Raw genomic sequence first — 26,335 nt, forward strand, 5'->3', positions numbered from 1 at the left:
ATAAAGTTTTAATTTTCAGGTTTCGCCTATCCACCCCCCTCTAGGCGACTTTCAGTAATCGCATTACAGCTAACTCCCGTCGACCATAAAAACCGACGAAAATTAAAACATGAACCATTTGTTTATACTGCTAATCATAAACAATTTAGCTAACTGTGATAGAGTAAACACCTGGACGCGGACGACGATGATGGACAACGTCGATTGAAGTTGGTGCAGCGTCGGTGGCAGCGCGAGTACGTCAGAGCCACGACTAGGAGACGGTGCACTCTGGGCGGGGCGGCTAGGAGAAGGTGGGCGGGCAGGGCGGGTACGGGCAGCGGCTGTGGCCAGGGAGAAGATGCGGCGACGGGGCGGTGGGCAAGACAGTCGACGGCTAGGAGAGCGGTGGCGGGGCGGGTACCGCCGCGGCTAGGAGAAGGAGCGGCGGCGGGGCGGGTACCGGCGGCGGATGGGGCAGGGGCGGGTGCGGCCACGGTGGGGGTGAACTGGCGGCGACGGCGGCGGGCCAGACGGGCGGCGTCGGCGGTGGGCAAGACGGGCTACGGCTGCTGCGAGGAAGAAGATGGGCGGCAACGGCGGTAGAAAGCCAGAAGAAATGAAGATTGAATGATCGGGCGTCTCCTATAATTAGTAACTCCCGTCGGCTTGGTACAGAGGCCGACGTGGATTATTAACTCCCGTCGGCCTGGTCAAGCGGCCGATGGGGATTATAAATTTGAACGGTCGGGGCGCGTCCTAACATTTGTAACTCTTGTCGGCCTGGTCAAGCGACCGACGGGGACTATTAACTCCCGTCGGCCTGGTCAAGCAGCCGACGGGGATTACTTAATTGTCGTCGGCTACCCCACAGCCGACGGGGATTGTTTTATAGCCGTTGGCTTACGATAAAGCAGACATGGATTATACTAGCTGACGGGAATCGTAAGTATTCTTGTAGTGTACCGGCGGGGCGACGACGACGGGGTTTCGATTGATTGCCGTCGGCGAGGTGGAAAGAGAGAGTAATGGGAATAAGGTAGGAGGAAGGGGCGGTAGGTGAGGGAAGGGAAGGGATCGATCGATCTCACCTCTTCTGGATGGAGATGAGCTGGAATCCGCTGGTTCGGTATGGTGTGGAGGAGCTTCCGTGGAGTAGAGAGGAAGCTAGGCTCTTCTTCTCCTTACTTTATGTAACCGCCTTCAGGGGTGAAGCCTCCGATTAGCCTTCGGGCCTACCCTAGTAGTAGCACTGGACAAGCACTGCGCCGCATTTCGCGTTCGGCTGTTCATAGGGATGGGCAGGAACCACTTGATATCGGAGAGAGAAACATGCAGCGCTTATGTGCACATCGTGTGTGAATATTAAATTTCTGACTTTAGTTCAACACCTTATTAAAGCATTTGTTTTATGACAGAGTCGTAAGAACATTGCGTGTGGGGAGCGCGTTAGGACACTAGTATATACAAACTACATTTATAAGTTGATCGATGAGTGTAGATTTAGTCACAACACATTATCTTTGACTATCGCTTTGGGAGGTTAATATGTACACATCATTTGGAGATGACTCCTAGAAAAACATTTAATAGGCGGGTCTTTTCTATTTTCAGAGACGAGAGGACTGACCGCCTCTACAAAAGGTATCTACTGACTTAAAATAAGTCTTCATCTCCTATTTTAAAAAGTGAAAAGTTTTAACTTTGATAAAAATATATCAATACTAATAATATTAATATTTGTGATACCAGGTAAATACTATCGGACTGATCACATTATATCTTTCTATTGTAAACCTATTTTAGAGATACTAATGTTGATATTATTATTTTTAAACCTGGTCAGAGTTAAAATTGGTTGAGTCCTTAAAATGTGAGATGCAGACTCGTTTTAGAATGGCTAGAGCATTTGCTAATAAGCCATTTCTTGACACCGGCATACTTAGATTATCTTCAACAATTATCCTATCACATCTTCTATCTTATTCCATATTTCAATCTTCACTCTATAAACAATGTAATCTACAGTACAAATTTCTTATTTTATATGATCTGCTGTGAACAACCGCACCTTCATAAATAACATTTTTAGAAACAAAATGTCTGAAAAAGTAGCAAACCATTTTTTTAATCTTGGGACAGACCCTAGACATGCACCTTGGACAACCATTTGAAGGAGAAAAACAATAGTTTTCAATATATTGCTTCCATAAATCTAGATGAAATGTTTCGATAGATCATAATACTACTTTATTTTTATACTTTACACAATGATATTTCTGCTTTTTACGTCCATTACCAATTTGTTATGTTCGTTTTGGTTTGTTTTCGTTATCCTGTTAGTTCCGTTTTTGATTCGTTTTCAATTTCGTTTCTGAAATAAAATGTGGAAGGAGTTATTCCAAATCCCAAGCGGTCCTCTTTTTTATCCCTAGTAACCAGTAACCACACTGACCCACGGGACCCACCAACCGAACCCAAGCTGCGTCGCACTATCCTTTTGTCCTCACAGCAGCTGTGCGGAGAATCCTTATCATACGCTCCATGAAGACGTTTGAAAGCAAAATATTTTTAGAGTTTTGAGATAAAACCATGATATTAGAGAATATCATAGTATTTTTTTGCTAAGAGTTGTTTGGCTATATTATAAAAAACTTGTTTTGAATACCGTGGTTTTGTAGGTACCATATTATTTTTGGAGTATTTGAAACTCCACTCCAATCCAAAGTTTTTATTTATGACTAGCCTTGCACATGTATACTAAATACCATGGTTTGAGACACTTTGTCTTCAAAACATACTAGGTATTTGCCCATGCGTTGCCACGGAAGCTAAAATTAGTATAAAACATAAATATATAACGACAAACGTCATGATAAGCAAAATCCATAACAAAATATTACCAGAACAATAATATTATATTGACGATATAAACATGTAATGTTATAAATCTTCCGACTCAAATAGAATAAACTAATGTAGAGAAAACATTATAATATCACACAAATTATTTTTAAAGAACCAATATAGAAATCGACTTCTAGAGGCCCTTTTGCTAGGGGCGATTCTTATCAGCTAGACCATTGATTATGTTAGGTTTCTTCTCAGGCGCGAACAGATATCTCAAAAAACGCTCTGTATGAACATCAAGCACAGAACTCCAAAAATTTGAACGGTCATGTGGGATAAAATCACCAGCAACCATGTGAAAGTGAAACGCGACAGAGGCAAAGAAAAATCATTAGAATCAACTATTAGCAACATGCAGTTCGCTTTAAGTTCAATCTCGTTACATCAATAAGGGCCTGTTTGTTTACCCCCATGGATTATATAATCTGGATTATTTTTGGAGGATTATATAATCTGAATTATATAATCTGGATTATATAATCTGAGTAGTCCTGTTTGTTTACCCAGATTATTTGAGTTGTTAATAGGATTCTTTTGTATGAGGAAGACAAGAATGCCCTCTATATTTGTACTAGGTTGAAACTCATATATAAAAAAAATAATTCAATTGACATCGGCAAATATTGCATTAGCAATATTATCACGGAAGGCATTCATGTCACCTTCTTCATCCCAAATTGATTAGTACTAGGCGCAAAAACGATTCGGTGGATTATAATGGCAATGGTGGGTAATTTCTAGAAAACTTGAAAGGGTAGTGGGGAAGTGGGAAAAAATAATCTGAAATAAACACCTCCTCACTTGCTTATGGATTATCATAATCCAAGGGGTTAGATTATATAATCTGGACAAATAAGCTGGACTGTTTGTTTGACTCTTAGGATTATTTAATCCAGATTATATAATCTGTGGGGTAAACAAACAGGCCCTAAGGAATAGACTTCTTTTGATGAGTTAGACAAATGCTTAAAAGCTTTACAACCAACTTATTATTTTTTGCCCAATCCAGCAACAATTCTAAGACCTAAAGCCAGTAGCAGTATATATCCAACATGGGTTGAAAGGGCCTGATGCTGAATGGAGCCACAGTCATATCCTTCTACCCACCCTGCCTACAAAAACACAACTTCCCAAAACCTATAAAAATAGAAATTGAAAACGACCAATACTACCCTCGCTGGTTCCTTGATCAGTCTGATATTCTAATCTCTACTCCTAGCACATCCTTTACACAACCTCGTAAGTCACAAATGCAATGGCAATTGAGGGCACCACCTAGAGACAAAAAAACAAGGGCAGGATGTTAGAAACAGACTACATAGAATTTTACAGAACAAAATATTGACAAAAATCTAGAAACAATTTGCCAGCTAACGTTAGGCAACATCAAAAGTTTGTTTTAGTTTTAAACTTTTCTTAGAAGGATTACCTTGACTGAGTTCGGCACAAGACCCTTGTATAGAGCACCAACTCCATGGCGAACAGTCTTCCTGAATGCATCGATCATGCCATTGTACTGGAGTGCTTATTTGACTTGCCCAATAACAATAGAGTTAGCATGGCTCCAACCAACCATATGCATTCTTGTACTGATGACATCAAGAGGGTATGCAACAGTCTGGCCAATGGTTCCAGCCACAGCTCCGCACTCAAGCCTTGTAACTACGTGAATCTCGTTGTCATTTGCAAGGCCAAATGAATTTGTCTAGATTAGCTAGCCTTTGAGGGACTCGTATACAACAAAGTTGAGACCAGCCATATGGAACCTTTATGAAGATAACCAACCAAAAAGTGATAAGTAGTTATTAGAGAAGATTTTCAGAAATTGGGCAATGTAGATATCAGAAGAAAATTTCATCAATGTTAGAAAAGAGAAATGTGGTTGAATCGTGTTTGTTGCGGCTAGTCTTCATGTTTTTGTCACACTTGTCTGCAATTTCTAGGAAAATTACTTTCATATTTTGTGGAGTCTTTAGTCGCTAAACAAAACAAACATGACATAGCAGAGAATAAGCTTTCAAAACCAGGAGACAAGGATATGTAGAGACACTGGCAAAAATTTCAAATAGTTTGGTCGTAATACCTTTTTGTGAACACTGTAGAACCCACTATACCGAACTATTGCGCCCAAGAAGGAATCAATCAAACTTCCACATAGGTCGGCAACTGTGCCAAGGGTATAGCTAGCAGCTGGCTCCATAATACATCAGGAGCACTTTGAGTGGTGAAAAATCCTATCAGCACAAATGCAAGCCCAATCGAGAATCCAGCTGCTGCTGCAAGAAGCCCATCTATGGTTACACCACCAATGGTAGCCTGCCGCACTCTGAACAAATCAAAAGGAAACAATGAAAAAGTATATGTTTGCTAATGATTTGTGCAATCATAAAAAGACTTAACAACACCTTGAATGTTGTGATAATTCGTGGCTCAACTTTACAAAGAATGTCGAGCTCAGATGACCATGTATCTCCATTGCAACAAGCATAATGTCCGATAACACCATCAATAAGAGCAGTAACAAGAGTTGACTCTTTTGAATCCAAACACCTATCTATCCCTCCGATGACTAATGCTATCGACACAACCGAGATACTTGCAATACCGCTATTTGACAAAACTTGCTTCCTGCCAATAAGAGTGGGTTGCACCTGCATTAGAAAGATTCGAAAGGAAACTTTCTGAAATCCAAACATATCCAGCTAAGCAATAATGTCAATATTTTCAGAATTAGAAAGCTCACAAAAACAGGCACAATGGTTGCAACTCATTTACATCCACTGTCATGTGGGAGTGGGACCAAGTCTACCAGCAATGGCCCATGGCATGGCGTCGCGCCTATGAACAAGGCTTGGTATAGGAAAAGTGAATTTAGGTTTAAATTCTTGATTGGTAATCAATTGCAAGTAACATATATTTAATTTCCCTCTTTCTATCTCCATCATCACTGGTAGGCTTGCTCCACAATCAACATGAAATCCGGACCAAGAGCTTTTATTTTCAGAAAAAAGACTCTAAATCTAAGAAGAATGGGTAAATATGGGTGGAGGATAATCTCACATCAAAACAAAACTGTTCATTGTTTATTATTTTCTGTATTCTAGCAACCTATGAATAAAAGTGAGCAAAATGTAACAATCAATGGCATAGCTCATGAACTAAAGAAAGTAGGCATGCTAACAAAAATATTAACTACATCACTGTATAGAAAGGCATACAGACCATATTTTATTAGACAGTGGGCATGATATCTCCTTAACACAAGAAAGACAGTTGAATTCAAATTGAGGGTCATCATCCTTCCACTTATAAAAAGTTAGCTCATCTAGTAATTTTATGGCTGCACAATGCATATGAAGCCCTTGGTTTCTCCTCTCACAAAAAATTATAAATCACTACTCGATATAGGAAATAATCAAACAAAACTCCCACCACATACTCTGAGAATATGTAATGATAGCAGCAGAGTTTCAATGATTATAATTGTTTGTCTAAATGCAAGAACTACTAAAAGGGATAGGTATAAAACTAACTATGTATGACATACCTTGCAAGCACTTCTTTGTGACAATGACCACAAAACATGGTGGATCTTTTTTTGCCTTGGAATAACCTATTCTACATATGAAATACGAAATACCTTTCATAAATAGTCTTTTCTAAGTCTACAAAAGCACCACCACATATAAAAAGAATATTTGTCATGTCTATCTGCAGTATGATGATTCATGACATTCTGCTACAGGTTTGTCACCCTGAACAGTGAAAGACCATGCAACATTTACAATGAACCAATGCCTATAATATCTAAGCAAGTACAGAGTTGCAAACATACTCTATGCCCGGAAACACAAGGTATCCAAGCAATTTAGACAAAATAAGGAGCCTGGTTAAATACCACCTTGCCCCTACTTATTAGGACAGATGGAGTAGTTCAGATGTTATTTTCCTAAGTTATTGGCTGGCTGTTTTGGGTGACACCAAGTTCAAAAGGAATCTCAATATTTGCTACCAGAAAAAAGGCAGAGGAAAGAGAGGGTTGAGTGAGGATCCAGAATACCTTATATTTTGGTACAAATTTTGAACACTAAATAGAAAAGAGCATATGTATTATATATGCCACTATGTCAGTAACAAACAAGTTCCTCGAAGTCTAGAAGCAGTTGATCCGGTTTTGCCCTTTTTGTTTCGGCAGTTGGTGCAGAGCACTCTTAAGATATTGTGAGAAAATTGGCATGTGTATGGGAAGGAAATGCATAAAAGAATAGAAATGAACAAAAAAATATAATAATTAGAAAAGGAATCAACTTGCGTACCAGTGAGCTATAGAATTATTTAGTCATAAATATGAGAGCTTATAAAACAACACCATACTTTCGTTTTGAAGGATACCAGTGAGCTATAGAGACACCATCAGCTAGAAACCCATCATCCTGTTTGAAGGATGATGCTACTCTCAAGCCCACTGATCTCACCCTAGTGCTGTTTGAATTTGTAGCGAAGAGTTGGCGGGTTGATGCCTTTGTCTTCTTGGACACATTCCCACCCTTTCAAGAACTGGACTCTGCATTATCACAAACAGACAATCAGAAAGCAAAAATCATTCTAAAACACTAAAATGAGCATGGTCTTATGAATGAATATTAGAATTATTGCGAAAAAACTCTAGTTTAGTTCATGGAGCCATAAGAAACTAAAACTCATAGCTGACAAGTCACATATTTTTTATTTGACTAAACGGATTTATGGATGAAGTAGTGGTTACCAAAGTTTTGGATCCTAACCTTTTTTATCTCCTTCCAACAAAAATAATCCATTGATTATTTCATCCATGCACCTGCAGGCGCCTGGAGATATGTCCCGGATCCTCCTTAACTTGAAACCCAACACTCTTTAGCGAGCTGGTAACACCATGCTAAATAGTGAGCAGATGGCAGGCACCTCTAGCTGCAGGCCAAGAAAGCTTAAATGAGAAACTCGCCAATCACAACAACACAATATGTAGCAACCATCAATTTGGTATAACATATTTGTTTCTTCTTCTCCTCCAATCCAGAATGAGATCCCCATCCTCATCCACGACGACTGCGTCAGGCGAATCACCTCCTCAACAGAGTAAATCATGTTACCCCAACGAGCAACTCAACACATACGCACCAAACTAACCTCTACATCATCAACACGAGATGAGGAGGCCAGAGACTTTGTCATCCCATTTGTTACAACCATCCCTGCAAGATTTGGGTATTTGTATAAGAGGTATGAAACCATATTGACATTGCACTCCCACACCCCACACCCTCAATGACTCTCCGAGAAGAGAATGCAAACACAATATGTAATGTATACTAAGTTACTAACTGCTTCCAGCAAATATAAAGCGCCCATAATAATTAAACTAAATTGATGAGTTGAAAGACACAAACGTACAAGAACTTCCACTTTTGAGACCAGTGCCTAGGGGCAGGTACTGTATTTCTGTATGCCTTGAGATATACAGGCAATTTTGGCTCTGTAGCAGTTGCATCCCAGACATAGAATTGAAAAAAAACATGAAACAGTTACCCCGAGAAACATTAGGCACTCATCAGCTCCTTCTTCATGTGCATCACAGTTAGTTGTCTCGTCCACATTTACCTCTTCAAGCTTTGGTCAAAGTTTTAATGTCAATAATTAACTCTACTTTCTGCGGGTGATACCAGATATAAACAAGCATCAATTAATAATTAATAAAAATAATAAGGATGAAATGGTTCATTTGACAAAAATGATTTACTGTAACATAAAATTGTTATTGCGCCATGATACACAGGGTTGCTTTCAAGGAAAAAAATTGAAGAAAAAAGGAAGATTTCTAGTACTACTTTGTTCCAGTGACTTCTAAATGATAGTTTCCTCATAATACCCAAGGTCATGTAGGAACCTGACTAAACTAAGCACCTTATGTTAACACAGTGAAAACAAAGCACTACTTCAAAAAATCCAGCGCTTACAAAATGCCTGAATTCATAGGGATATATAGCATAATACAATGTCTATCAAAACGTAGCACAACAACAAATGGTGAAATACTAAAATGCATCCTAGACAGGTACTGTAGTTATATGTTTATTTCACAAGGTGGCGCAAACAATTGTGATAAATGCCCCAACCAGGCGCTCCTGCTGTGAGAGATGACTAAGGAGGTCATCGGACCTAGAGATATGCATCGTGTACTTCTTGATCTGCAGCAGCCACGCCAGCAGGGCGATCAGATTGCCGCAACTGTCGTTTCTTTTTTGGGTCGCTAATTTTGGTTCAATCTAGAAAGGGTGGTGCAAGAACAAACACATGGTGGGTTGTGAAATCCTACTAACCTTCTCCAGGAGGAGGTAGGAGCGGAGGAGGAAGAGCGTGCGATCGAGGTCCATCTGGTAGAGCGAGACCACCAGGTCGTCAACGCCGTCGTCGACGAAGTCATCGAGCGCCTCCTCCTGGGTGACACGACACCAGGAGAGGGAGCCACGGTCAGATCCAGAGCTGTGGGGGAGTGGAGGAACGTGGTCAAGAAGACGGGGAGGGAGAAGAGCGTATGAGGTGCTGGATCTGCTCGCGGACACGTAACGCGAGGGGCGAGTCAAAGTTGAGGATATCCGACGCGGCCTTCTCGTTGAGCCACGCTCGCTTGAGCAGATCGACGTCCGTGGCCGCCGCCGCCGCAGCAGAGTCACCATCGTCCCATGTGGTCTTGTACGCACGCAAGACACCGACCATCTCGAACTCGAGCTCAAAGTCGGGGTCCATGGCGGCGTGTGGATTGAGGAGCATGTAGAAGGGGTGCCAGCGAAGTCGGTTGCCCTTGAGAAGGGGAGGTTGTGGACGGCGATGAACTCGCGATGTATGGGGCCCACCTGTCGTAGATGTTGTCGGCGTAGATCCGAATCGGCCCGTCTGTGGGCACACCCCCTCACTGCCGGTGGGGAGATCTCGACGGTGGCTCGCGTGCCGCACATGGTAGACGGGGATGTGGAAGGTGGAGAGCTGTTGCACCACGCTTTATGGATCCACGGAAGGAGGGTGGCGGCGGGCGGGCGACGTACGAACCGTCGAGGTCGTCGTGCACGAGGAAGATGATGACTTCACCAAAAACGAAATGCCCTAAGTTTCAGGGTGGAGGACGATAAAACTGAGATGGGCGACGGATGGCTTGCTTTCGACCTGTGGTCTTGGGCAACGAGGAGGAGGTGTGCTCGTGCGATGTTGATGTCGGCACGAGCGGCGAGGTCCATAGCATGACACTCGCGTCGATCTGGGGGCGGAGGTGGAGGTGAAAGAGGCACAAAAGATTCAGGCGTCTCCTTGACTACCGGCCGGTCGATCCACATTTAGGCGTGCGCTTCGCCGGTAACATCGCGAGGTGGGCGACGAGGAGGAGCGTCGGGGTCAGGGGGCATCACTTGGGTGGGTGGGGCGATGGCGACGACGGCGGTGGCGTGGGCACATGCGAGCTAGGGTTTTTGGGTGAGAGAGGGTCCGAGGGAGGAAGGGGAAGCGACGAGGGAGCGGGGCTGGTGGGCGGGATCGGGGAGCGGGGCTGATGGATGGGATCGACGATTGAGATCGCAAAATGGTAGAACAGACGGTTGAGATCGCAGATTGGCAGAACGGAGGTGAGGCAGGCTACCCTTGCAGTCTTAATAAGTTGTATATAGATTGTTAGTGATGTAAAAAATACTATGATTATATTATAACATCTTAAAACTGCAGTATTACAAAACTATGGTTTTAAAATACTTTGTTTCCAAATACGTTCTATTTTTCCCTTTTTGGTCTAGACAGACCTTGGGCCCTTTAGGCTGAAAACTGGGTCCTTTGACCATCCGTAGGCTGAAGAATGGGCCCTGGGCTCTATAGTGGCCTTTGTGGTTATTTGAAGGAACAGAAACAAAACGGAAAAGGCCAACTGCTAAAACCACCCACCTTCTCAGTGACTCACGAACTCACGACTCCAGATCTCCCACCGCTCGCCATGGACCTCCTCGACGCGAGGCACCGCCACACGCCGGATTCGAGCTCCTCCCCACATGCCGCCTCCGACATGGGTCTCCCGCTCGCCGGGGCTGCCTACCAGCCCTACGTCTCTGAGCTCCTCTCCTTCTCCATCGAGCGCCTCCACAAGGTACGTACGCCTACACTTGCCGCGCGACCCTTGATTGGCGGCGATAGTGATTCCCGGTTTGTTGGTTTGGTGAGCGATTGTAGGAGCCGGAGCTTCTGAGGGTCGACGCGGAGCGAGTGCGACGGCAGATGCAGGAGGTGGCGGTGGAGAACTACGGCGCCTTCATCGCCGCCTCCGAGGCGCTCTCCTTCGTCCGCGCGCAGCTCGAGAGCTTCGATGGCCACCTCGAGGCCATGGTAATGCGGCCGATCCCTCCCTGCTCGTAGTAATCTTTACTCCATTGCTTCTATTGTCTGCCCCCTTTATGCCAGAAGCTGTTCCTCTATGTGCTTCAGTAACATTAAGTAGGTCTTGCGCAATCAACTGATCGGATTAATGCTTGTGGAGGGATTGAGTTCAGCTGCTTTATGCTGGTAGCAAGTAGATCACGTGATCTTGTTACTGTTGCACCCCAGAGATGTGGTTGCCTCTTAAGTGGAACTGCAATTCTGCTAGCAATGTGGTCATTTTTAAGTTGAGTTTTTCAATTATTTCTATTGGCCATGAAATCACGGTCATATAGATGTAACTATGTAATAAAAAAATGACTCTAATAGAACCTCTTTTTGTGGATCTAAGCTTCCATATAGTTAGCCTAATTATTTCGTGAAAAAAATACAGTGCCTGTATCTTCAAATATGCGTATCAGGACAGAAGTAACCTTGCAACATTCTGATGTGAACTAGATGATCTTGAGCACCTGTTATGGCCAACAGTATGTTTATTAAACACACTTCATGAAAGGATTAACTCAGTGCTCATTATTACACTTCCTTTTTTCTTTCTATATGATATGCTAACATTATAGACTTCTATTGTTCATGCGGCCTTCGAAGAATGATTTGAAATGTTTTACCATGTTGTTCATGCACCATTGTAGATAGAGGAGATACCAAACTTAACATCTGGCTGCACTGAGTTTGTTGAGTCTGCACAACAAATTCTGGAGGAGAGGAAGCTTAACCAAACATTACTAGCCAACCACACTACATTGCTTGACTTGCTTGAAATCCCACCATTGATGGACACGTATGGAACTTTTATCTTACCATTCCCTTGTCTCTTTACTTTATGTTTGAGTCGGCTGTTAATGACAATGTCATTTGTTTTTCATAATGCATAGTTTCAGCTGTTGTATTATTGCTGAATTATGCATGACAATCATTAGGCTTATGCTTGTAGGTGTATACGGAATGGGAACTATGATGAAGCACTTGATCTAGAAGCTTTTGTGAGCAAAATATCGAAGTTGCACCCAGAGTATGCTGTATAACATAATTGCATCACTGGCCCTGGCATTTGCTGTTATATTAACCATTTACCCTTTCCAATTGAAGTTTACCTGTTGTCCAAGGATTAGCTGCTGAAGTAAAGAAGACAGTACAATCATTAATTTCCCAGCTTCTCCAGAAACTCCGATCAAATATTCAGGTGAAGATACCAGTGTAATGGAAAATATTTATGACTGTTTTGTATTGTAGAGATTATGTTATGTATGTAACTATGTATCCAATATTCACCCCCAAATGCTCTTGTTTCACCCCCAAATTGCTCTACCTATCCATCTTGGGCAGAACTTTATCTAACAGTCAATTCATTTTCTACTACAGTTACCTGAGTGCCTCCGTATTGTAGCACATCTGCGTCGAATTGGAGTTTTCAGTGAGTCAGAATTGCGCTTACAGGTATTCTGAAAAGTTTTCATGTCATTTTCTTTGTGTGAGTAGGTTTAAAGAGATATTTTGCCTTTACTTTTTTCTGTTCAATTTATAATGGTGGGGGTCACTGCTTTGATTTGCAGTAGTTTTCATTAGTTCTACATAATAACACTGCAGAATTTTTTGTAACGATATTTCTTTTCTTTCTTATATAATCAATTTTTCTGGATAATAAGATATTTTTGCATTTCCATCTTCATCTTCTAACTCTGATATAATTTCTAGTTCCTGAGGTGCAGGGAAGCTTGGCTTTCTGGAATTCTTGAAGATCTGGACCAAAGGAATGTTTATGATTACCTCAAAGGCATGGTGACTTGCCACAGGGTACATCTATTCGATGTTGTTAATCAATATCGAGCAATATTCAACAATGATAAATCTGGAAATGATGAGAACTCCGAAGGTGGGCTGCTTTTCAGCTGGGCAATGCAACAAGTTAGTAATCACCTCGCTACTCTTCAAGTTATGTTACCAAGCATAACAGAAGGTGGGTCTCTGTCCAACATTCTTGAACAATGCATGGTAAGAATAGCATCTGACCCTTTTTCTATGTCAATTAAGGTTTGATACAATATTTATGAGCGATATCTGGTTTCATCATAAATTCGATACACTTTCATGTTGCAGTATTGTGCAATGGGCCTTGGCTTAGTTGGATTGGATTTCCGTGGCCTCCTTCCGCCAATCTTTGAGGAGTAATTGGTGTTTAAATTATTGAATTTTATCACTGACTCTAAAGGGGCTTTGTTATTGATGCTGTTATCTGCATTTTGCAGCGCGGTTCTAAATTTATTCTCAAAGAATATGAGTATGGCGGTTGAAAATTTTCAGGTAACACAGTGTTTAGCGACGATTATGCATGGTGAAATACTGTTAATTCTAGATCAACTATAATCTGGATTCACTGTGCTATTTGAGCTTTTGACCAACTTTCTAGTTCTTTGGATACAGCGTCTTATTAGTATACCATCTTACTGACATTGTAATACCTTTGACCATGCTAGGTTGTTTTGGATTCGCACCGCTGGGTTCCGATGCCATCTGTTGGCTTTGTAGCAAATGGTGTTGTCGATGACACTTCTGATGATGTGACTCCACCTTCTGTTTTAATGGAGCATCCACCTCTTGCAGTGTTTGTTAACGGTAAGTTCTACTACATCACTTGTGGTATTTGCTTTTGTCACTACTCGAACATATCTTGTGGATAACTGGTGTGTCCCAATTGATGTGTTATGTTTCGAAACTCTTGTCTGCAGGTGTTTCAGCAGCAATGAATGAGCTAAGACCGTGCACACCATTGAGCTTGAAAGTCATCCTTGCTCAGGAGGTGGTCAAGGGACTACATGCAGTCTCTGACTCCCTAGTAAGATACAAAGCTATGCGGATGCTTCGTGGAAATGAGTCCGCTCTTTTCCTGTCACTCTGCCAGGCATTTATCGAGGTTTGTTTAGTTTTCCATGATAGACCAGTGGTTTTCAGTCTACAAGCGAACATAACTTGCTACAACACACATGAAATGAAACTGAATGACTCATCCTTACACATAAAGCCTAAACTGTAAACATTTATCTTTAGAGGTAGGGAGAGTTCACATCTTGGTTTTCCATACCAGGTTGTACATCCTTATTGTGCCGCATGTTTTGGTCGATGCTACCCGAATGGGGCAACATTGATCTCAGAGTGTCAAGGCACACTGGACGCTGTCCGTCAGCTATTGACCATACCTGCAAGATCTAACAGTTCCAGTATCGAAAGAAAGCAGTCAGGAGCCATTGAAAGAAAGCAATCTGTTGAGAGCCCTGGGACAGCAGTCACGAATAACGAGCTGTCAGCCGATGGACCTGGGCTAGAGATCAACGATGCTGCTACAACCACCACCCCACCGGTAGAGGACGACGTGAGTACCCATCCACCAGCAAGTAAGTAGCTTGGACCTCCGTTTGAATTTGTTAAAGCTCTTTATCAAGGCCTGGTTTAGTCAACCAGAGAAGAAATTGCTGCAAACATTATATTCATCGATAATAATTCATAGTTTTGCTCCAGTTCTACAGTGTACACAATACCTCACTGGATATTTGTATCTTATTTTTTTTATCACTCATTAAATTTTTAGCTGTTCATTGTTATAGTCAATACCTAGATGTTGTAGAGTGTGTCCAACCTGAACATTCAGTAATATGATGAGTACAAACGGTGTTCATCGTGTTGACTGCACACTTCTGAAATAAAAGATCTGATTCATGAGTCATATATATGTAATTGATACTACTGACCATATTTTTCTCTATATGATTCTATCTAGCTTTAGTTTAAATTGAGCAGAAAAGAGGGTGCAAGTAAAGTATCAAATGTGCTAAAATATACCATGCCGTTGTTTGCTTATCTCATCCTATTCTCTCTCCCTAAGGCTGTCTCCAGCAGATTGTATATGTGATTGTGTAAAATATCTTTTTGCACTGCACTATTTTATATAGTGAAGTTTGAAATTGGAGAAGATATAGGAGATAGGGTAAGGCTATCTCCAGCAGCCTCTATCTCAACTTCTATCTTACTTCTTATTTCAAACTTCACTTTGTAAACAATACAATTTACAATATAAATCAGTGTTTTGCATGACCATATATACGTTTCGCTTGAGATGGTCTAAACTGCTGGAGACAACCTAATTGAAACCTAAACTTCATGCGCTAAATAACATAGGCCAAAAACAAAGTAGTTAGACTAAAACAGAGCAAAGCCAAGAGATATGGATGATTGTGAGGACAACCTTGTGAATCAGTGTTGCGGCGGATTTAGTGCTAGTGACTGGAGAAGACAACGTTTGTGGGGGATAAACAGTGTAGGAAAGAAGTGCTGTGGGCCGGGGCAGCGTGCTGTGCAAGTGCTCCATGTTTTCCCTCGGACAAGGATATGGAAATTGAGTGTGTTTGGTTATAATGACAGGATGAGACGTTCCTCAGATAAGTTTGTTTGGTTCAGAATTAGAGATGGGAACAGGACTAGCCCTTCCTTAAAATTAGAGGAATGAGAAAGGATATAATAAATTAGAGGAATGAGAAAGGATATAATGGGACATAGTTGTCCTGGCTGTCTCTAGCCGTTCCATAACCAAACACGTTCTAAAAGAAGCGCATAGTTTTACATTTGCATTTTGTTTTCCTGCGTCCCCACTCACAATCTTTATTCTAGGCATCATCTTTCTCGCTCACCTTCGAGAGTTTGGGTTCGGGGCGATGGTGGTGACCTCTACTACGGCTGAATTCGGCCATTCACCCTCTCTCTCTTCGTAATTTCTATTTATATTAAATAGATCTATCTTTCCCCTATTTCATCTAAGGGTGAAAACGGCCGGTAACGGTCGGAAAAAACCTCTCACCGTTTTCACCCGCATAAATTTTTGTTCGGTCGGAATCGGTAAACGGGAAAGTCGGAAACAGATAACGACTGGTAAATTCCGGTATATCGAAAACAGATAAATCCGAGCAAAATAGCTCAAAATTGATCGGGAAACGGTAACTGTAATCGGAAAAGCTCACCATAAACAAATCCTAACCACACAGATGTTCATTCACATCCACATACAAGTCTCATTCACAAAAGTACACAAAACACAATCGTGTCCACATATAATTGGCCATACACTCATACATGTCAACTCTTACATTTTAACACACAACACATAAGTCTTAAAACACGATTGTTCATTCACATTCACATACAAGTCTCAACCACACAAATATACAATACATAGTTATGACCACACATAAATGATCATACATGTTCACTAAAGTTTTAACCACATAGTATATAAGTCTTAAACACACGATACATAAACTAGAAATCATGTGGCATGTCGTCTAGATCACTTGATATATCTTTTATGACATCTAAAACCCTAATCTCTAAACCCTAACTGGTATAGTTCTTGCCTCCTTTGTTTTTTTGGACCGGGAAAATACGGTTAAAATACAGGAAAATACCGGATTTTCCCGAGAATTCCGAAAACAGACGGTAAATATGTCTCACCGTTTACCGTACCGTTTTCGTAATAACACATCCCGTTTCCGTTCCATTTTCCATATATCTCGAAAAATCTGAAAACGGTCGGAAAAATCTGGTAAACATTACCGGAAATTTATCGAATTTTATCCCATCTTCAACCATTTTTCATCCCATCTTCAACCATTTTTCTACTCAGCTTCTCCTATATACTTTAATTGAGCTATTTGATTTTTCTACGTCAATTTTTGGAGTTTTAAAAATAATATATTATTTATAGTATAGTGTTAATTAAACTGAAGCTCGTAGTTAAACACATTGATTAACAAAAAGAGGATATAAGAACTTCCCCTCTACAGAGAGGGATTTCCTTCTCTCTGTGTATTTAGGGCCACAGAGGGGGAAGCGTTGGACGTACTCAGAGAGGCTTCCTACACGCGATGATGGGAGGGGTGCAGAGAGAGGGAAACACTGGAGCAAGTCTTAGGTCCCTTTTGATATGGCTTCAACTTAAAAAATGGCTTTAGATCTAGTTTCTTCGTCAAAGCAGTTTCTCTAGAGGAGACAACCATTAAAAAAACATTTGACAGGATGTCATCTAGAGACTAGAATGGCTTTTGAAAAATCCCCTGTCAAATCCATGGCCCTTCGCCGAGGAGACGGTGGGGAAACGCGCGAGGAGGCGTGAGAGGATGGAGTCAACAAACAACGGAGCACTAGCGCCAAGCGCGAGGTGGAGGGGGAGGTGTCCTCTACAACTAACCAACTACAACACACGAGGGGAGCAACACTTATAGTCACCGTATCCGAGCAAACTAAAGACGATGGTGAGGAGCTCCTCGGGGAGGTCGGTGGTGTGATCATGTGCAGTGTGGAACCCGAAACAAGATTCATATAAAGAACATAAGCATCTGGTGGAAGGGGCTCTTTGCAAAATATACGCAAGCTAAAATTGGTTGAGTCAGTATTTTTGGCTTCACAATCCTAATGAAAATGACAAAAAATATTTTGAGACAAAGCTATTTTAAAGACACTGTTTGGTACGGCTTCACTAGAAACATCGAAGCCAGAGCAGAAGCCGCCTCAGAGAAGCCCCGCCAAAGGCCATAGAAGGAGGGGCCTAGGGGTGGTGGTGATGATTTGATCGGTGGCGAGCTAGACGATAGGGTGTTGCTGAGCATGCGGTGGGAGACCTCCGATGGGTGGAACCACCGTCATATGTGAGGGGTTGATGTCTTCCTCCAATCAAGTTTATGGAAGGGTGAAGGTCGATCAACGGAGGTGGCTGGTGGACGATGCTAGTGGCGAGGCATGGGCGAGCGAGGAAAGAGGTGGCTGGTGGACGATGCTGGTGGCGAGGCATGGGCGAGCGAGAAAGGAGTGGCTGAGATGGACACAGGCAGTGTGACCATTAACAGGGAGCCAGGGCGGCGGGAGCAATAGAGGCCAAGGGTGTGGCCTCTGATCAGCTACTAAGGTTGTAGCCAGCAGATTCTGGCATATGCAAAACATTGTTTTACAGTTGTAATGTTTATATAGTGGAGTTTGAAATAAGATATGCAATAGGTAAGGCTGCTAAAGATAACCTAATACAACATTATTTTAATTTCACTCTCTTGCTTCCAAAATAAGTATAGTTCTAGATTTGGTTAGAGGTACCAATAATACTAATAAAAATATATTTGCATCCTTATAAAGATTGCTTTAGCATACAATAATTAAAACTAAAAAGAGTCACTGTAGTTAGGCAGTCCATAACTAGATGCACATTTATTTTAGAATAAATTTTATATCACAATAGAGTAACTAATAAGTAATAACCCTGTTACGTCTGAGAAAGATAAGACACGCAAGGCGTAGGAGGTAGGAGTCATATCATATACATTGCAAATCCCTAAAAAAATATTACTTGGGTTTGAACCGCCGTGCGATATGCGATGCAAGCTAGGTGCACTTAGGGATGAAAACGGTACGGAAAAATCTCGTACCGTTTCGGTTACCGGTTTTTTCGAATCGTTTTCGTATACTTCATGTACTTTTCGGTTTCGGGACGAAAACGGGTATATTGTCTTCGGTAACGGTATCGAAAACGGGCAGACTGTTTTTTTCGTTCGTTTTTGCTGTTACCGTTTTGGTTCGGGAAAATCTCGTTTTTTTATACCGTTTAGCCTATTCGGTTTTGGGCCTTTTAGTTCCTGCCTTCCAGCATCCTGCATCCAGCGGTCCCATGTCAGACACAGCCCAAGCCCAAGCCCAATATACGGAGGCCTGAACGCACATAAAACTGAATGTCTGTTCGGTGGGCAGCGGTGAGCATCCTGCATCCAGCGGCCCTTCCGCCGTCCCTGATTCCTACCTCCCTGGTCGGCGCCTCGGCGGGCAGCGACTGGCTCCTGGCTTGTTGCAAGCAGCTTCCAGCTAGCAGCCCAAGCAGCAGTACAGCAGGCAGCCAGGCAAGCCGTAAGCACCACTGCTGCACTGCACCTGTTAATCATCTTTTAGGTTTGTAGTCACTGCTCACTAGAGACTTAGAGAGAGGTTTGTCTGATCTTTTGGATTTGTGGTCACTTCTCACTGGAGACTTGGAGAGAGTGATAGGTATATGTTTCACTTTTGGATAAACCAAATGCCTATTGTCCCTGGCAGCTATTTATAAATATTTCACATTTGTTGTTTGCATGTGATCTATGCTATAGCGTCAAATTATCAGTATGCTTGTATGTGACATGAGTGTAGATATAATTTCTCACTCAAATAATGTCACTATATGTGTTTATGTTGATGCTATGAACTTAATATATATTAATGTTCGGATTAAGTCATTCAGTTTGTTGTTTGTTTTTGTCAATTATCGACTCAAGTTTATCATATGTCGATCGTTTTTGACATATCTTCGTTTCAAATTTTTCGTTTTCGAATGACCGGTAATTTCGATATCGTATATCGACCGTAACATTTTCGTTTTCGTACCGTTGTTATAAAACAAAACCAAAACCAATATCAGTGTTTTTTCGATCGTTTTCGACCGTTTTCATCCCTAGGTACACTTGGCAGCACCATTGTTCATATCGGAAGCAGTGGAGGAATCGATGACAATCTTTGTACTCTTATAGTCTTATATGCTAATATTATCTTCACGGTCGACACTGACACATCTGAATTATCTGATCCACCCAGCACAAAGGTTAGAAGCCTACCAAGCCAACACATGAACAACGACTCAGTGTAAGGGTACAACCCCATTTATACGGACGGAAACGGACTGAGACTAGGAATCGGTCCAGGATAGTCGGAAACAGGAGCGAGATAAACAGGTATACAAAAACGAACGAGAGCGAAAATATTAAGGGCTTGTTCGCTTAGCTCTCAATCCATATGGATTGAGTGGGATTGGATGTGTTTGAATCCCAAACAAGTCAAACTTCTTCTTAATTTTTTTCCAATCCCATTCAATCCATGTGTGTTGGAAATAACCGAACAAGGCCTAAGCGGAAACTTATAATTTAATACAAGCATACATGATATTGATGACCGACTAGCAGGACAATAACATAAAACAAATAGATATAGAAAAACAACATTTCATTGTTGCTTGCTTGCTAGTGATGTACATATAGCTATTGTCGATTTATTTGAGCCTTTAGACCACTTGTTACTAAGAAGAGCCCGTGGATAGAATGACCACTTATGCTATAATATATATCACTTAAGAATAAGAGGCTTTAGTTTGTGCACTAAATGCATATTGGGCTCAACCCAGATTTCTTAAATACGGAATAAATACAGGTTAAATTCGGGGAAAATGGGATCTCGCAAAAAACGGACGGAATAGACCCTCTCCTGTTTCCGTCTCGTTTTCAGATTTTTTGCAAATACGAAAACCGACGGGTTAAATGTGGAAAACGTTATGGGTCAGGACAATATTTTTTCCGTCCGTTTTCAACCCTACCCATTTAGGTCATGTTTGGGAAAGCTTCACTTCAAGAATTTAAGATCTATTTCAGCTTCTTCTATCCAAACAAGTCCAGTTTCACGAGTTCTAGCTTAAAAAAACTGAAGCTAGATGCTAATTTTATGAAAATTTCGAAGCTCCTTAAAGGATGCTTCAAAAACACCGTTTTTATACCTCCTCATGAATGGCAACAACGTTATAATTGAGTCAACAATTTAAGACATAAATTTTCTCCATTTTAATATAGTCATCAATGGAGTCAACAATGTTACCATAAGCAACACATGCGTAGGGCAGCCGTGAATTTCTAGTGGTGGAGAACCATTACAATTGAGTGAATCGATTCCAAGAGTGAAGTAGACGGAGTGCTCACTCAACCTCTTCAAGATTTGGAAAAAGAGTCTCCACTCGTGGTACCTTCGATGAAATAGAGCAAAGAGTAGACGCACGGGTCGTTGAAGTAGTCTTGCATCAAATAGTCTTAAACGGCTTCACAATTTCAATTGATGTAGCTCCGATGTTGCATCCTTCGCCTCCTCGTGGAAGATCTAGAGGCCAGCTTCATCGTTGCATCTATTATAGTTTGATACAACAAATCTCCTACCTCGTCTTTGGTCATGTCAATATTCGAGCTTGATCGAGGAAGACATCACAACTATAGTCTTTTCAAATAAACGAGTGACATGAATATGAAGTTGTAGAGAAATTTAAAGTGTGGATATGTGAATGAGTTAAAACATTCTTCTATTTATAAATCGAATTCTTAGTTTTTTTTCATTTTTAAAAATCAAAATAACGCAAATCGACCAAAAAAGTGACACGTGTCAATAGTCAGTCGATACCGACTAAGGCTCTAGTGACAGGTACTGATTGTAATCGTCTAACCGATAGTTATACCGAAGACATGAGAAGAAGCGATGATGCAACTCACTAAAATTATAGCTCAATTAGAATACCTCACAACACAATGAATGAACGCTGCTATATCCATAACAACCTCTGTAGCGATTTATTTATCTCATGTGAAGAGTCATATATATAGATATAGTTTATATATTTGGAGCACTGGACTTCCAATAACTAGAGGAAACTCTGGCTCAACGGTGTCATCTGGTTCAGACGTCTATAAAGGAGGCCCAATGCGCTAGGGTTTCATTTTTAGTGGCGCCGGCGGTGACACTCCCACCATGTTGCACAAGCGACGGTGCTCCCACCCCATCGATGCGCGCACGACGTTGGTTCCTTGAGGGAGCGCGGCAACAACGGCCATCCGAGGCGAAAGAGGCGGTGACGACCTCTCCTAGGCGTGAGTGGCAACGACGTCTTCTCCTAGGCGTGAGCGGCAACGGCGAATCTGAAAGAGAAATGGGCTTAATCATATCCTATTATCGATTTTGGTGGTTGACGTCCATCACAAACCACGTGTACTAACTAGTTTGCCTAGATGTCTTTTATCTTAGGTGCATAAGGATCAACACAAACCAAGAAAGAAAGTCAGTTGGGGACTCAAATAAATTTGGAGCAAAGGACTTGAGAGTGTGCTGCCAGTGGTGCACCGGACACTGTCGGGTGTGCACCGGACACCAGGCCAAGCACCAAACGAACTCGCCACTCTCGGGTTTCTTCTGGGCGCGCTTCACTATAATTCACTCGACTGTCCGGTATGCACCGGACATGTTGAAAGTTCCCTATGCCCGGGAACAGGATCTGGATGTCGCCTAGAGGGGGGGGGGGTGAATAGGCGAATAATAATTATCACTTTATAACTGGAAATTCTTACTATACTCGAAGGCTGGATCGCAGTGGAATGAAAGACCCTTCGAGTAGGTTGCAGCGGAATTGAAGTTCCTGTCTTAAAATACCTTGCACTTCGAAGACAGCTTGTGCCACATATAAATATTGAAGTGCAAGTATAAACAACAAATAAGACAGAGAAACAGCACACAACACAGAGCAGAGCACACAGACACAGGGATTTATCCCGAGGTTCGGCCAAGCCTGAAATGCTTGCCTAGTCCTCGTTAGAGTTAGCCACAGCTTGGCTTGGAGTCTATTTCAACTCCTTCCTCCGTTTGCTCAGATCTGTCAGTGCGACAGATAGAGTCTTCCACTATGTTGATATCAGTTACAACGATGCCATGGATGCTTACAATCTTCTCGACAGCACTCCGGCAGAGTAACAATGCACTCAAGATATTGCTCTAGCTCTCAGCAGCACTCCCCCTCTCTCTAAAGGCTTATAGCTTCGCCTCTACACAAACTAGAGAGATACACAAGAGAGGGAGCGAGAGAATTGATCCAAATGATGTATGCACTTGTTGGCTGCACTTGTGTACTTGTTTGGGGCGCCTAGGGGTCCTTTTTATAGCCCCAAAGGGCCTAGGAGCCGTTGGAGCTTCATTTGGAAGCTCCCAGCCTTCCCTGGTTGCGGGTGCACCGGACTGTCCGGTGGCGCACCGGACAGTAAACAGTAACAGATCTAATTGACAGTTTCCTTCTCTAGAACAGCTAGCCGTTGGTGCACCGGACATGATACTATTCACTGTCCTGTGCACCAGACAGGTCACTATTCACTGACCTGTGCACCGGACACGGCTACTATTCACTGTCCTGTGCACCGGACACAACTACTATTCACTGTCCTGTGCACCGAACAGGTCACTATTCACTGTCCTGTGCACCGAACAGGTTACTATTCACTGTCCTGTGCACCGGACAGCTACTATTCACTGTCCTGTGCACCAGCCAACAACACACTAAGTGATTTTTCCTCTGTTCTTTCTACGTTTGACTTCAACTTTTGGGAGGATTTTCTTGAGACTTAAACAAACACATTTAGAGTATAATCCAATTGATTTAGTCCTAGAAACTTACATCTTTTTGTTCTTCTCCTAGCTTTTCTGTTTCTCCTCCAGCAGAGCTCAGAATGGTACTTTCTCTACAGAAAGAGTTAGAGAGCAAACCAAAGCACCAAACTTGTAGTAAGAGGTGTATACAACATGGTTGAACACTCAAACCTTACACACTTAACCTTTATCATCGTTTTACCCAATTTGGCATGTTTGAGGTCGATGTTGGACTCTAAACCATTAAGTCAACTTGACTTGATCTAGATTGACATATCTGAGCTCCAACTCCCTTGTTCATTTCTCGATCTTGATCTTGAGCCTTATGACTTACACCACATAACTGTAGATGTTATCTCATTGGTTGTAAGTCATGTCCTTATGTAGTGATTCTTGATGTACCATAACTCTTAACTCGATCAACCTTGACTTTGCAAGTCTTCTTCACCCCTGGCTTTGGGTTCCTGGTCTCCTTGACCTTCTCCCGTGCACTCGGTACCTCGAAGCTCTTCTTGCCGCCATCCTAGGCTTGATCGGTTGTCTCTGAGTTACGCACACCGAGTCTCATGTAAGCAGTGTTCATTATCTATAGATAATTCAGTCTTTGGACCATCGCACTTGTTCACTTGTGTTGAACCCTATTAGCTTTGCATTAAGCACCTATTCAACACTTAGCACACTTGTTAGTCCTTTAATTGGGTTGTCATCCAAACACCAAAACCCACAAGAGAAGTTTCAATCTCCCCCTTTTTGGTGATTGATGGCAACACAATTAAAGCTTACACAAGAATAAGATTTAAAGCACAAATTTTGAATTCTAAGTTTATAGAATGCTCCCCCTAAATATGTGCTTACATTAAAATATTAACTTTGGCCTTATATGCCAAATTGCACATACTTAGGCTAATTCGAAGCATTACTACACCTTAGCGCCTGTGGGATGCATTGTGTCAATAATTAAACCGTGATGCGTATAACATACAAATGCACAGAATCAGAGTTAAACACCAATTAAATGGATATACCACAGGAATATCAACCTACCACTATTCACCATTAAGATACCAATTTAAAGCACCAGAACCAAATGGATATCTATTACAGGACAAACATAATAGATACCAATTGATTCATATCATCGGAAGCACTAATTATGTATTATCACCATATAATACAACAAGAAGCATATGATCAGTATTATCAACAAAACTAACACATTCTTCCTTAAGATCATAGGACCTCAAGGAAACCCCTTTGAGTCCTTTAGCACACACAAAAATTAATCTTCACCCTCTTCACTCTTAAGATAAGGTTTCCTCTCAGGTCGAGGTAAGCTTTAATGCACAAATTCTCCCCTTTTGACATCAAACACCAAAACCATATTCAAGCAAGAACATAGGATGACGTCAAGGGACAGCAGGGTAAAATGCAACACACTAACATTACTCCCCCTTACACATTAAACATATGCAACACAAGCATTTGAGAAAAATTAAGGTGCAAATACACAAAAGGTCAATACCTCCTTTTGTACCTTTACCATTATTATGGTGTACTTTCCATCTAAGTAAGCGGAGTTGCTTTTGTCATCAATTTAAGATTTCCATCTTGAAAGCTTTATCTCTAGGGAGCTCCTTCACACTTGTGCCTGATCCTTTTCTTGTTGCTAAGACACCAAACTTAGAACAAGTTATAGTATTGTGGCACAAGATGAAGCTTCTATTCTAGTGATTACCAAAAGATACCAATTGAAGCACACTACCAAGGCTTCCAATTGAAAAATCATCACTGTCATAGCTCCATGATATTTAAAGATAAGCATCTAGGATCACCAACTATTATAGAGCAGGAGCAACCTTTTAAATACCCAATTACTCACAACTTTAGATACCAATTACTCGACTTGTGGAGGTACCCAAGTCCTGATTGCTCCATTTCTTGCTCATCTTCCCTTTTCCACCTTGAGACTACACAGGATCACTCAAGAAACAATTGGTCTCAAAAGACACAAGTTATGTGTGCTCCCCCTAAAGTTGTGCATCAAGTATTTGAATGACTTGCACCTTGCACATTCTAGCATCCTCAGAACTAGAGGGGATCACAACATACTTTGGTCTAGGCATAATATATCAATTGTATCACAAAAAGATACCAATTGGATAGATGACATAATACAACTTATGACTAGTGGAAACAATGCATGCCTCAAGATATATAACATTTTAAAAGCAACCTAGGCACACTTCACACATGATGATCATTGCAACACATATACCAATTGAAAATGACAAGATCATGCATATAAAGCACAATGTCTAAGCACACCATGATTAAGAAGTATTTTCTTAGGTACACCAAAGGAAACAACATTTTAAAGCATAAAGCACCTAATCCAAGATACTACCAATTGAAAGGCAAGAACATAGCTATGATCACAATCAACAGAACTTCAAGATATTCAATGAAATTGCATAGTTCCATTCTCCATACCTTTGCCTTTTACTTGAATGCCATGAGATTCATTCTTTTAGGTAGTGTGGAGTGAGAGCACCTGTTGTCACCAATTTAGGGCTCCTTTTGCTCATGCACATCATAGCTCGAGAGGGTGCATTAGAGACACAACATGGATTTCTTGTTTTGGTATACACAGAGTACCAAGACAAAGTAATCATGTGAACATGGACTAAACAAAACTATCATGCTTGCACATAGGTTAATCATTAAAAACCACATA

At 41.6% G+C, this 26,335-nt stretch overlaps 2 protein-coding genes and 1 pseudogene across 2 annotated transcripts; 1 reads left to right on the forward strand and 2 right to left on the reverse strand.

The window, feature by feature from the left end:
* Positions 1–4,861: 4,861 nt before the first annotated feature.
* LOC103640416 (protein PGR-like) lies at positions 4,862–5,586 on the reverse strand (annotated as a pseudogene).
* A 1,010-nt stretch (positions 5,587–6,596) lies between these two features.
* Positions 6,597–9,672, reverse strand: LOC103640418 (uncharacterized). Its single transcript, XM_008663004.1, has 6 exons — positions 9,464–9,672; positions 9,246–9,363; positions 9,042–9,113; positions 8,320–8,401; positions 8,056–8,120; positions 6,597–6,644 (listed from the first exon to the last, which is right to left on the reverse strand). Exons 1-6 carry the CDS (start codon positions 9,670–9,672, stop codon positions 6,597–6,599), a joined length of 594 nt encoding a protein of 197 aa, XP_008661226.1.
* Positions 9,673–10,778: 1,106 nt separating this feature from the next.
* Positions 10,779–15,052, forward strand: LOC103639490 (conserved oligomeric Golgi complex subunit 8). The gene is made up of 12 exons (XM_008662238.3): positions 10,779–11,047; positions 11,131–11,283; positions 11,967–12,115; positions 12,269–12,346; positions 12,424–12,517; positions 12,697–12,771; positions 13,030–13,326; positions 13,432–13,499; positions 13,581–13,635; positions 13,809–13,947; positions 14,061–14,245; positions 14,417–15,052. The coding sequence occupies exons 1-12, from the start codon at positions 10,898–10,900 to the stop codon at positions 14,729–14,731; spliced, it is 1,758 nt and encodes a 585-aa protein (XP_008660460.2). The 5' UTR covers positions 10,779–10,897; the 3' UTR covers positions 14,732–15,052.
* Positions 15,053–26,335: the final 11,283 nt, after the last annotated feature.

Source organism: Zea mays, chromosome 9 (genome assembly GCF_902167145.1).
Source record: "Zea mays cultivar B73 chromosome 9, Zm-B73-REFERENCE-NAM-5.0, whole genome shotgun sequence".
Classification (NCBI taxonomy): domain Eukaryota; kingdom Viridiplantae; phylum Streptophyta; class Magnoliopsida; order Poales; family Poaceae; genus Zea; species Zea mays.